Source organism: Onychostoma macrolepis, chromosome 25 (genome assembly GCF_012432095.1).
Source record: "Onychostoma macrolepis isolate SWU-2019 chromosome 25, ASM1243209v1, whole genome shotgun sequence".
NCBI classification, from domain to species: Eukaryota; Metazoa; Chordata; class Actinopteri; order Cypriniformes; family Cyprinidae; genus Onychostoma; species Onychostoma macrolepis.
In genome coordinates, this window is record NC_081179.1 from 15,684,910 (window position 1) to 15,699,109 (window position 14,200).

Below are 14,200 nucleotides of genomic sequence, written 5' to 3' on the forward strand. Positions count from 1 at the left end.
TGTGGGGGGAAAGGGAATTTAATGTGATTTCAGTCTTTAAGAAATTGTTTCATATTTTGTATACAATAGACTAGTAATGCAAGGTTAAGCCTACAGGCAGCATTTTACAGTGACATGTCTAAAAGATTATAATGTAATAAACCCACCCCCTGAAAATCTTCATTGGAGTGAAAAGTGTGACCTCGGCCATGAAAATGCACTGCATAGTAAAAATGACTCGCATCTAAACATAAAGTGGGTTTTTTTGACAGCAATAAAGGGCAATAATTCCTCTCCAGTGGTGTATAGCCTGTAGGCCTGTGCAAAGTTCAGTTTATATATATATATATATATATATATATATATATATGTATTTTATTTATAGATACATTTATTTATTTTTTGTTTTGTTTTCCTAGTCTCAGGGTGTATTTACACTTGGCCATATTGTGCATCTTCAAAATGAATATAATTCTGATTTCCACACCCATTTGCCAGTAAAACTATATAAAGAGTTTGCTTCGATTATACGATTATACCAGGTGTAGAAATATTCTGTTGAACACTCTATTCATCTCATACCAATTGAGTATTTGATTTTCACGGTCTCATCCAAGTTTCTTCTTTTATGAGTCTCACACAACCTGAGGTGATTACTCATGTGAGGTGAGTATTTGAGGGTAAGGTGACCAGCTGTCAAATTTGCTCATTAAAGTTTTATATCATTTCTAGGCCAATATGATTTCTGTATGTCAGGTTCACTAGTTAATGATTTGTAATGAAACTTGCAAAAATGTTAAGGGAATGTTAATGAATTTCTATATGTGTGGACAGACAGACAGATAGATAGATAGATACATAGATAGATAGATAGATTACAAGTTGACAAAGGATGTGTTTATTATCTTTATTTGAACCAAAAAATCCTACTGCAAGCAAGGATATACCAGGATTTTGCGAATAAAAAGGAGTGCACACCTTCAGAATGGATCTAGGTTTTGGCGTTTAGATAAAGCCCTATTGTACACATAAACAAAGGGTTTAATCAAGGCATTCTGCATGCACCCCAACTAAAAGAAACTGTACTTGCAATTTACTTGCTCAAAAGCTTCGTTATAACTATTTATACTTGAAAGCAACGATGAGAGCCATCTACTAAAACTTGAAAAATGATTTTCTCATTAGCTTTAGTTATTAGTAGGCTACCAAACTAAAACACAGTAGTACTCTATTTCATTTTAGTCACAGTTGCAACCTTTCGTTAAAGACAAACACAAAGTTTAAGCTGTTTAAAAAACAAAACAAATCAAAAAAAATCTGGGCTCTCAATTAATCCTGAGCAGCTTAATATGTAGGCTTTGACTTAAAGGGTAGAAGAAAGTACATTTCTAACAAATTAGCAGCATTTCAATCCATAGTTGATTACAGAGGTGATCACATGGCAGGAAAATATGAAGCAGAGTTACATTAATCTACTTATGAATATTTAACATTAGTTAGACATGCTGTACATATACAGAGCGACCTCCTATGTCTGTCCATTTATGAAACATTCTTTGTGTATTTTTAAACTGTCGCAGAGAATACAAAAAATAGTGGTATAATCCGTTAACAAATTAATCAAAATTCATTTTGAGAGTTGTTTTACTTTGTCAATCAGTCGAAATCAATTGAAGCTCAATCTCCTTTTGGAGGGTGGATACCAATTCTTTTACATCAGCGCCCTCCAGTGTAAAAAGCTGGAATGACATTTTTGGTGCACTTCGGTTTTTTTTTTTAACTCATTCAACCCCTTTATGCAAAGGTTATCCTCTGTTTTCTACCCACAAGTCTGTCCATATTTCTTCTTCTTCTTTCGCATGGAGATAAACCCATCCATGGAATCCAGTGCAAATGTGCTACGTATTCAGAGTAAAAACAGTCTAGATGGAGAGAAAGAAAGAAAAAAAGTGAGAGAGAATCAAACATCATTCATCATTAAATATATAACAACATACTGTAGTTAATAACAGGAATGATTTAAAGTAAAAAGTGGGTGTACTTTCTATAAGTTTGAAGATGTTAATAGGATAGTTCACAAATTAATTAATGTTCTGACATGATGCTCAAAACCTGTATTTCCTTCAGCATTCTTCAAAAAAATTCCTTCATTAAGATTACAGGTTTGGAATAACAAGAGTGAGCAAATACAGCAATTTCTTACTTGTAGGTGAACCGTCACTTTAAGGAAATGGGCATTTAGAAAAAATCTCAATCATCATTATTCTGTGGGCAAAACCACTGGAGGCTGCCAGAAGTTTAAAAGGTCAGGCCAAAATGTGTAAAAGTTCACCGCATCTACATATCTATTACAGAAAGCAGACAATGGGGAATCCCTCTCAGATACTATCTGTACCCATGAATTTAAATTAGAGAGTAATTCCTATTACAGTGACCTTAGAGACTTTGTCTGAGCATGTGATGAGAAAAATAAGCACTGCGGCAACATACTTTGGATAACAAAGTATAACTAAAACCAAATGTGGATCCCTAGAAACCACTTAAAAGTTTAAGAAATGAAACGCAAATAATCTCAACGTTTTCTGAAGAAAATGTCAGTACTGCTTGCCCATGCAAAAACTGCCACAATGCATACTGGCCCAACTGGTTTAAAGCAGACTTCCCCAAATGCAGTCTTGCAGGGGACACCAGCACTGAGTTCAGCTTCAACCCTAATCAATGACACCTGAGCAAGCTAAGAAAGTCTTCAGAGTTACTAGAAAATTACAGGTAGGTGAAACTCTGCATGGCAATGGATCTGAAAAGGTTTTAAAGCAAACCTCCAATGATAAATATGAGGAACAGTAATAGTGATCCTCGCCTAAGAAAGCACCTTTAATAAAGACAAACACTATGCAGTCTTGGAAACAAAATCTTGTGAAATGGCCGAATGTTTGATTCTGTAGAGTATCTCATTCATTATAGTCTGTAGGAATCCTGCAAGCATATTAAGGCATGAAAGCTCACATCAGTTTGAAACCTTGCATCCAATTATAAGGGATTGTACCTTCATAGACATAGTCTAAGAAAGTCTTTCATCTTATTCAACTGTCCAAGATCACTATTTTTGGAACACTAAGCAGTGCTTTCTTAGGAGTACTTAAGATGGCAGGATAAAATATTTACCAAGTATTATACAGTGTTATTTACTGTGGTGCTCTTTAACTTGCTACCAACAGCATTTTGAACGAGATTTTTACATTTTCGGGAGATATTGTGAGTGGTGCTTCCCAGTACAAAACTTGCCACAATTACTCCAAAGTAGAGATGTCCAATCCTGCTCCTGGAGGGCCACTATCCTGTAGAGTTTAGTTCCAATCCTAATTAAACTCACCAGCTTATCAAGGAATTCAGGGTTACTAGAAACGTCTAAGCAAGTGTGTTGGGGCAGGCTGGAGCTAAACTCTGCAGAACACTGGCCTTCCAGGCACGGGATTGGACACCCCTAAGCTAAGGCGGTCCAAGTCAAAAGAATCCAACCCCAAGTCTCTATGATATTCTGGTCCCTAGATACAGCTCAGGTTCCTTTGTCAATGTTACGCCTTTTACACACTGCACGATTTCAGCAATCCTATAAGATCATTGCAGATCACACTGTGTGGCATACGTTTAATAAACTTGGGTACGACATGCATGTAGACTGTACAATGATGACACCTATTGACTCGTATGCTACAATGCACGTTACAATAAAATAATAAAATGTCATCAGCATGCGCTAGTGGTAAACAAAAAGAGCATGATGAATCACACTTTGGCAGTTGTATTTTTTTATGTGCTGAAAAAAGTGGAAGCAGCGAAAGAAGAAGGGATAAGAGCTTGAGGTAAGCAGTTTTAAGTTTTAGCGCCATGTCGCGTTGATTTGATCGTAGCAGTAAACACACTGTGCGATTATCATGCTGAATTTCTGACACAGTCAGAAAATGATCATAGGCTATCTTTGGTCGCAAGACCGTGACAACGGCAGTCTTTGAACCTCTCACTGTACGACACATTAGTCCAATTAGGAGCCACAAACACAGAAATCACTACGATTGTTTCACGATGCCCGTCTTTCATCTGGGGCAGTCGAAAATTGTGCAGTGTGTCTTGGGCTTAAGTCTAAAGGAATTTTTTCCCTTTTTTATAAGTCTAATCACTTAAAGTAATGACACATTTTACCTCAAAACAACACATAATGTGGGGTACCATTAATGTCTGTAATGCAAACAGAGCGGGACTGTTCAGATGTCCCGCCTAAAAACGCATTGGGAAACGCTAGGCGCACAGCTTTCTCCTTCTTTCCAAAGCACTCGGGAGCTTGAGCTTTCGTGGCGTCTGCAGTTGCTAAGCAACCATGACCTGTGACCTCCATGACGACACGGAAGTTTCAGCAAAGTATAAAGGATTTCCAGCACTGAAAATTGCTTGCAGTAGCTCTGCAACTAAATGTATTTAATAATGGGTATCTCTGTACAGCTGTTCCCCTCACATGAGAGGTTCTTGTCACATGACCCACGGTGAGCTTGCGGCATTCTGAAAAGTTGAGATGTTTTCATCTCGCTGCGGTGCATCGCGACTGCGTCACTCTCTATTTGTGCGCACTTGCCGCTAATCTACATTTGAAATAACGAACTCGAGCGTGCAAAAGACGCGATGTGAGAACAGCCCCTAATACTTAAGGGTTACGGCAGGGGATTCCAACCCTGCTCCTGGACAGCTACCGTCCTGCAAATTTCTGCTCCAACCCCAATCAAACACACCTGAACCAGCTAATCAAGGTGCTCAGGGTTACTTGATAATTACAGGAGCAGGGTTGGAACTAAAGTCTGCAGGGCAGTAGCTCTTCAGGAGCAGGGTTTGGAGATCCCTGGATTAGGGGCTTTAAGGCTCACCTTAGCAAGCCACACTAATTATCTTAAGATGCTTTTTGAATGGCAGCAACCTACCAAATGAGGGCCTTTGATCGAGTGCTTCTTCCTTGTAATTTGTCCCCACTTGCGATGGCAGTCCTGTGTCTCCGCCTGTGTGTCTCCAGGTAGACCTTTTTGGCAAATGCCCGGCCACACATATCGCAGGCGTGAAGGGAAAAGTTTTTTGTTACCCTAACCTCTGTGCAGGTCTCCTGGCTTCTGGTGATGGGTGACCCCTTGATAACATTATGACTGCGAGTGACATGTGGGTTCTTGGACACTTGAAGGTTCTTGTCTTGTCTATTTGGTGTAAGCGGAGACTCGAGTTTGCCTGTGTTGAGTGACGTTAGAGCGGAATGCTTTCGAGTGTTTGGAGATGTTGGGGATTCTTGTTTCTTCGCTTTGGAAGATACAAGAGGATCTTGTTGACAACTTTTAGGAGAAGCTGGTGGGTCTTGCGTTTTATGCTTCCGCTACCCTCTTCTTTTGAAATAGTTTTCTTGATTGGGCTGCTCAAGACTGCATCAGCTGGTTTCTTCACTGCGTGGTTCTCCAAGGCAGGCATAACCTTAGCCAGATAGCGTGATGACTTCTTGTGCACCACTGTGATATGACGGATGACGTCGCGCTTTCGGCGTGACTCGTATCTGCAGATGGGGCATCGGTAAAACTTGATGTAGATGCTGTCGTTTCCATCGGTGTGCAGCTCGGCAATGTGCTTGCCCAGGTTCTGACTGGTACTGAACTGACGTTTACACAACCAGCAGTAGATCCTCTTAAAGTCAAAACTCACACTGTGGTTTCCATCATCTTCTGAAGCTTTCGAGAGAGACTCTTTCTTTAGGTAACCCTTATCTCTTCTCGCGTGCTTTGATTTGGCCTTCTGAGAGCTGTTTTCTAGAATGGGCATCTTATGAACGATTCGCATGTGCCGCCTAAGCATTATTTGGGAGCTGTACTTGCGTTTGCACAGCTTGCAGCGACAATTTGTCAGATTGTACTGTGTCTTCTCTTGCTTCAGAGGAGAGCTTGGTGCTTTCGCTGGAGAAGGAGGACGAGCGTCAAGTAAAAGAGGCTGGCCTGGTCTTGTGGCAATGTCCGGCGTGATCAAATCCCGCTTCAAACCACGATGGACCTCATCAAAGTGGCGACGAACGTTGGCCTTGGTGGCAAAGGACTTTTTGCACACTGGGCAACTCTTCCCAGGAGAAGGTGGTGGTTCAACAGGATGCTTGTCCTTCACCATAGACAGCAGGCTGGTAGGCACTGTGCGCGTCTCTGTAAATTTGCGTAACTCCTCCATCCTCTGCCAATGCATCTTCCGGCAGTGGCGTCGTACGCTGCGTCTGGAGCTAAAGTCTTTTCCGCAGAGGCAGCAAGAGATCCTCATCTCCTTAACCTCAGAGGCGGCACTCTCCTCTTCTTCTTCCTCCCCTTCTACCGGCTCAATCTTTATTTGCTCTTCGCAGCTCTGACCTTCTTTAACAGCAGGTTCTTCAGGTTCAGTTTCCATCTCGTCTTCAAAATCTGACTGTTGGACCTTTTTGGGTGCCAAAATAGATTTGCGGCGATTTTTCTTCTCAGGTACCGGTATCATAGTCTGGGGTGTAGGGGCTGGGTTTTCTGGCATGTCGGGAACTTCCACTTGTGCCACTTGTTGGAACACTGCATTAGGGTTCGTCTCAATGGCCTCTAGCTGAATGACATGTTTTTCTTGGTCTTTCTGTGGATAGATGGCTTGAAGAAGTTCTTTGATAACTTGGCTCTGCCCACCTTGGGAAGGCTCTGTAGAAAGTAATAGCATCACAAAATAATAATCTTATTAATAGCACTACTATTCATGGGGACAACTGTGTACAAATTTAAACTCTATTTGCACTACAGAAAATGTGAGTGAGTGCTCATCCAATGCAAAGCTACAGTGTAGTGGGCGGTTTCAAGGGTATTGCTAGGTAGTTGCTTGAATTTTCTACATTTTTTCTGTGGAATACAAAAATGTAACTGTTTTTTTTGTTTTGTTTTGTCAATACAATGAAAGTCAGTAGGGTCCAATGTGTTTTTGATCACAAATGTGACCCTGGACTAGTCATAAGGGTCAATTTTTCGAAATTGAGATTTATACATCACCTGAAAGCTGAATAAATAAGCTTTCCATTGATGTATGGTTTGTTAGGATCGGACAATATTTGGTTGAGATACAATTATTTGAATATCTGGAATCTGAGGGTGCAAGAAAAATCCAAATATTGAGAAAATCGCCTTTAAAGTTGTCCAAATTAAGTTCTTAGCAATGTATATTACTAATCAAAAATTAAGTTATATATTTACAGTAAGAAATTTACAAAATATCTTCATGGAATATGATCTTTACTTAATGTCCTAATGATTTTTGGCATTAAAGAAAAATCAATAATTTTGACCCATACAATGTATTTTTGGCTATTGCTACAAATATACCCCAGCGACTTAAGACTGGTTTTGTGGTCCAGGGTCACAAATGACTTTGAACAGCTGATACATTCTTCAAAATATCTTTCTTTTGTGTTCTGCATGAAAAATTATATACTTTCAAGATTTGAACAACATCAAGGTAAGCAAAGACAGAATTTTTATTTATATGCCTAGGTTTTGTTGTTCACTGGGAAAAATTCCCAAAAGTCAAAACTCTTAAATTGATGTACAAACCATCTGACTGAGGTTGTCGGGAAAAGCAGTAGAGCTCCTTGTGAGTGACCAGATTTGGTAGACCACGGAACAGACTTCGACAGATTTTGCACTCAAATATGGTGTCAACCTCCTTCAGCAGCATGTGTTTGAGTTGAGCTGTACCTGCAATAACAGCACATATTGAAAGCAAACAGTTATTATTAAGCGGCAACAAACATATTATGTAAGAAAAATATACTGGGGGGAATCTCATTGGTCCAAAATCTTACTCATCATAGTTTTCGACTTTTCAGTAAGAACAGAAAATGCCTTGACGCTGGCAAAATGTCATACCCAGTGAATAAAAGAAGTCTACTGAATGATCAATGCTCTGATATTGAAGTACCTGAGCGAAAACACTCAATGATTTGATGAATTCCCGACTTGGAGGTCTGGAGCTGCTGCTGAAGCAGGGGTGGATCACCGGGCTCAATCGAATGGACTAAAACAGAAAACAACACTTTAGATTATGCTTTATGTAAAACAAGTTTTCACATCAATCTTCTGTTGAAGTTCCACCATTCAGGTATGAGGACAGCAAATGGTTTTAATCTGTTGTATCCACCTTATTCCTAAATGCGGAAGTAAGCCTATGGGCAAAACTTCTGGTTCATTAGCCGCTATAAAATAAGGAGAGGAATAACAACGTACAGTAAACAGTAAAACTGTTTGCACTACAAACCACTGTGTTCATAATTAAGATAATACACTAAAATAATATGGTAAGACACAACAATCTGCAGTATCAAGCAGCAAAACGAGCGGTTTTGTACAGCCAGAACCAGATGAGAATGGAAGCAAGACTCATCAAATTTACAAATGGCCACGCCCATTGAATAAGGTGGCTAAGACGAGGGGTAAAAGTAGGGAGAGTAACGCCAACAAAAAAGGGGGTGACTGCACATCCTGAACTTCACTTCCTCCATCACAAAGAAAGAACACCACATGTCCTTTTGGTTTCACACCCAAAAACTTCATTATTCCAACCGGGGTGCTATTCTACCTTTCATTTACATTTTAATTTGAATTAAAGCCACATGTAACTCTACTCTTTGCTCACCTAAACATGTTAACAACTTTAGTGCATGACAAGCAGAAAGGATTACACATATACAGACCCTGGATAATAACTATAGGAATAAACTCAATGCTTGAATAATTGCATTTTGAATGTGATTAATGCAAATGTTCAAGAAAATGTAGAATTATTATGTAAAGGCAGTTAAATCTTGAGGAAATCTTTTAAGAAAAAAACTTAAAACTGAAAATCTTAAATTCAAGTTCCAATTATCTTTTGCTAAAATAATTGTAATTCCAATGAATGAATAAATAAATAAATAATGCATTCATTACTGGAACATAACAGCAATGAATCTGTGAATGGCATTCTTGCCTTAAGGCATTCAAATAAACCAGCAGAATGTAAATCTTTCAAAAAACATCTTTGTCTAGATGAAACTACTTAGTGTTTAGTTATCAGAGATGTGTCCAACAAAGACTGGAGGGAAGTGAGGCCAGAACCGAGGCCAGGAAAAATAAAATAGTAGGTCTATTTCCCCACGGACACAAGCATCTTTTGGTTTGCATCACTCCATCACTCTTTTGGACACCTGCAAGACTCTGTCATTGTTCCTTAAGGCAACTCTATAGTACACTTGTAGTAGTGATCTCAACTTTCTGTTATTTCTTTCCATGGATATCTACCAACTGAGAGTCACCTGGTAAAACCGTTTAATCTAAGGGGACTTCTGAGGATGTGTAAGTTACACCTTCTCATCTGACACCAGGTGTCTGAAAGATATGGAGCATTTTACATTAACGATGAGAATATTACATAGTAAATTAAAATTAAACAGGCTATTTAATACTATCTGTGTCCACAGTTCTCTATAACATTATTTATATATATTTTTTCCCCAATTTGAATGAACTTTACATTTAAATAATTTTGACATTTCACATTAGTGGGGATATTTTACTATAATACATTAGTTTTGTCAAAGTGGAAGTTAGTAAATGCAGGTTTGAATTCAAGAAAATGTTAAACTTATAGACAGCATTTGCTTCTAGAGTATTTGACATTTTTTAAACATCACAATTAACTGTTCATTCATTTATTTCCACTTGTGTTTACACCTCAAATCAACAACTCTATTCATCCAGCATAAATAATGAATAGGGGTAATTGTGTATTAAATATTTTTTACAGGCTAAAACAATGCAATCCTGCCCAAACAAATCTTTCTGCATTAAAAGCCCGTCCTGGTTCTTTTCAACAAGAAATATTCTCTTGCATTCAACTTTTTTCTGGTCTGCATCTCGCTATCAGTCAGTATATGTGATCCTCTCTGCTTCAGAACAGCTTGTCTTTATTTATGGCCATAAATTACTATAAAGACAAACAACTCCAGGTCACTGAAATTAGCAGTACTGTAGAACACAAATAACAACCCGCTGAGCTAGAAATCTTATTCCAGCATCGATAATTATGGAAATATGTGGTAAACACATTGGAATGTGATTGTCCAACATTAACAACCAAGTCGCCACAAGACATTGCATTTAAATCGAACTACATTGATAGATCTCTGCAATAAATGCGTAGAGAAGACATAAATCTTAATTTCACAATGCATGTGGGTTGGCAACTACTTCTGATTATGCACAACGCAGCATCGGATTATCAATAAAATACATCCAAACCATGAAAGTCCAACCTTCTCAACTCATTTTACTTCTGTAATGGGATGTATTTCTGAGTGCAACAGGATATTCAACAATAAGAAATGTAGGCAGGAGTTAATTTTATCCATTTAGAATTGATTGGATATTGAAAAGTGCGCATTGCATACCAAAAATCAGCCAAAAAAGAGAGCAATTTGTAACGTCAGCCTAAAAGGAAAGTTCTTTTTTTCTCCGCTTTAGATTAACTTGCTCTGACAAATCATGCACAATAAGACTAGGAATGTGTATTTAAAAAGGAAAAGGGGTCAGTTTTGATTTCATGTTGACTTTAAGGTGCTGAGTTCTTACCTGGATTTTTGCCACAAGGCTCTTGAGGGGTTTCTGTTGTTTGGCAACAGCAGGCCTGAAGTGTCTCAGTCTGGCAGCATTTGTCACTAGTCCGGCTTCCCTGATCTTCGCTGTTAGTAGCCTCCATCTCAGAGGCCTCTTTTATGAACTTAAAAGACAAATCACAAAGTTAATCAGCTGAGCTGTTTCTTCTCAAAGCTTTTGATGGAGGAATGATTTATATTCCCGCATGCCTTCCAAAATGGCAACAAGTTCTCCATCAGCACAAGCAGAAATTCAAAAATTGTACACAGAACTAGAAATATTTGCTTGTAATAAGTCAACGATGGTTGTTTATGCAGGTATTGACATAGACAAACAGACATTACTGTCGCTGTGATGATTGTGTGATGATGAAGACCTTTCGCTGCACATTTACCAAGGAAATAAATGTCAAGATGAGGCATAACGGCTATGTGCTAAAAAGGACAAAACAATATGAATTATGGAAATGTCTGTCATGCATCAAACAAACATCATAATTGCCCAGATGTAATGGAAAGGAGAATGCCTGACAACAGGACAAACTGAAATGAAATTGCATCAGAGGTTTTAAATATTAAAGGTTCGCCCAAAAATGAAAATTTGTGTCGTTGCAAACCCGTTAGACCTTTGTTCATCTTCGGAACACAAATTAAGATAACTTGAGCAGAAAGCTCTCAGATTTCATCAAAAATATCTCAATTTGTGTTCTGAAGATGAACGAAGGTCTTCGGGTTTGGAACGACATGAAGGTGAGTAATTAATGACAGAATTTTCATTTTTGGGTGAAATATCCCTTTAATATATCGTACCTTTTTCAAAATCAAGTCGACATGAACTCTTAATGTTATTCAAATTAGTTTAAAAATTAACTATAAAATATAGATTTTACTTTTACAAAACTCTTTAGATTCCAACAAGCAAAAACGGTAAACATGTCCGAGTGGAAATAAACAATCTACATTGACTTACAGAAAAGTACAATGGTCACTATAGCGTGTGCCAAAATACCATAGTAACTTACTAAAGTTATTATGCCGCTACAGTAAAACTGTGGTAAATTGGTTAAAACGCCACTAAAATGTGCCTCAAAAAACATAAGAACGCATAAAAAAATACCAATTAACAAAAATCATAACAGCTACAACAAACGTATTATTCAACAGATTGTAGCTTAACATATGTATACATTTCATATTAATATTTCTTTTAATATCTTCATTTTTTTTAGCTTTTGCATTAATTTACATAGTATTGTAGTGTGACTAAGGCTTGACTTTACTCATCAACTGTCTCTTTGCAGTCGTAGCTGTAAAGATGCAGCTGTGACTGTGGTATTTGGGCGGTAGTTAACTGTAGTTACCATGGTAAAAGGTATTCATTGATGTGCTTCGGCGTGTAGCGTTGTTTTAGCGTAACCTGTTTGCTCATAAAAGCGCAAATGAAATCTATAACATGCTGTGTTGTGATTGTGAAGGACATAACGTTACACCTGACTGTCCTGCCCAAACATTCGCGAGGCAGGAAGTCGCAAGCGGTGCAAGAAAGAGCACGTGTCCGTGGCCAACCGTACAAATGAAAATTAATATGCTTCACAAAACCACCTTCATGCTTTTATATAACGCGATTCAGCTGATGGCAGGCAAATGTGTTCGATACGAGTCGTATTGTGTTTGACAAATCAATAAGTCGCGTGTACATCTGACTATCCGTGTGGACTCGTGCCTGAACAAGTACTTTCTTTGCAAACTTCATAACAATTAAAGAATTACCAATAACACTAAAGCGTGATATCTGTGTGCGAGTACAAGCATAACAACCGAGAACGTCTTGAAATGACCATCACCACCCAAAAGCATCAGAGACATTTGGCCACGTGACCGGAAAAATAATAATTTAAAATAATAGACACGCGATCTGTGCCAATCCCTCCTGAAGCTTTGGGATTAAACGCGTTACAGCCATTAAAATCGTTATTAAATGATGTTTTCAATAATCACACGTTCAAAATCTAGATCTTACGGTTGTTTAGAAATGCGTGGTCACGCGAGCACATTTACCAGACAAAAACATCATCTTTTTATATCACGCTTTTACAAATAGGTCAATTGAGATACAGTTAGAGAATAAATTCACACTTTTAAAGTACAAAAACGCACCTAACTTGTTTAAAAACACACTCACGTTCGCGAGCCCCCATCAAAACACACTGGGACCACAAGGGGCCAAATGTGAGAGAGCAACGTAAAAAGTTCATACCCAAATCCAGCACTGACAGTCTCCAAATTAAAGCGAATACATCCAACTGGGACGTCTGGATTACACGAACAGACATTTTAACACCAGTTCACACGTTTGATTGACTTGTGATGGAAGATTGTGGACTCATGTGTGCGGGAACGCGCGAAGCCATTGGCAGCACGAGCATCACCAAGTCCATAGTTGCTAAAAAGAGGCATCTGACTACGAAAGACAGACTCTATCCTCGCCTATCCCTCGGGCAACACCGAAAACTGTGCGTTTGCGTTATCCGTGGCTATTACTACGGTTCTAAAACCTGTTGGAAAAGCAGTGGTTTGCTTTCTCCCCTATGCGCAATTTAGACACGTCGTGGCGCATACACAGTTCATTTAGCCAAACTGTTTTAAAATGTAAGCGCAGGTTACATCGCCGGGTTTTTTCGGATATTCAAGCTATTTAGCGTTTTCGTGAAGCAATTTGCATCGCTCCATTATTCTGTAAATCTCTTTTACACGGTTACATTGTCAGGCCAAATCTCCTCTATTGCGGACCACAATGGGCCAGATTAACTTGATGGAGAAGGAGAGCCCATGTGCAGAATGGAGCTTTAAAGCGGCATAAGAGGGACTGATGCTTACCAGGGAGCGAGTGCGGCGTAAAGGCGGGCTGAGGCGAGAGCCTGATACAAAAGACGACGTTGCCACTAACTTGCAGTGCTTTCCGACCCCAAACCCAGCAAAATATGAAATCGCGTCCTCACAGAGTCACAAACCGAGCACGCTCGAGAGGATTTGCGCGATTATAGGGCACGTCCGAATGATAAAGTGCTGCGCTTTGCGGCGCTGTGCCATCTTCCCGAAGCCGCTTTGGCGCACAGGTCTGGTGACCCTTCCGCCTTTACGCGTTCTCTCCTCTTCGGTGTTTTGTTATGAAGTGCCATATTCGCTCCCAAGTAGGCCCGTGGACTCGCTCTATCTCCGCGGACGGTCGTGGCGAGTCCGAGTCAACTCTCGCTCCGATTTAAGCGCTCGGAACAAGTGCGTTTTCCCCGGTTGCACAGCCAGAACGAACGGTGACGCCATTTTCTGTTGAGAACAACCACGCTCGCGCAGGATAGGAAACGACACTGGTCCGCTGCACGATTCCGGGCCCGAGTGGGCAACTCCCGCGGTCGAAATCAGCCGAGATGTGTTCGCGGAGTTCTTACCTTTTGGAAAAACAACGCTGGCTTTCGAGTTGAGACGGTCGGACGCGGTCCGGAGGTGGTTTCTCTCGCCTCTCGCGCTGAC

General features: G+C 39.5%; 1 protein-coding gene across 1 annotated transcript; it reads right to left on the reverse strand.

Moving 5' to 3' along the window:
• Positions 1-878: 878 nt before the first annotated feature.
• znf800a (zinc finger protein 800a) lies at positions 879-12,665 on the reverse strand. Its single transcript, XM_058767942.1, is given in 7 exon segments — positions 879-1,901; positions 4,947-5,379; positions 5,382-6,695; positions 7,596-7,739; positions 7,963-8,058; positions 10,650-10,797; positions 12,034-12,665. Coding segments are annotated over 7 exon segments (2,139 nt in total). The 5' UTR covers positions 12,037-12,665; the 3' UTR covers positions 879-1,900.
• Positions 12,666-14,200: the final 1,535 nt, after the last annotated feature.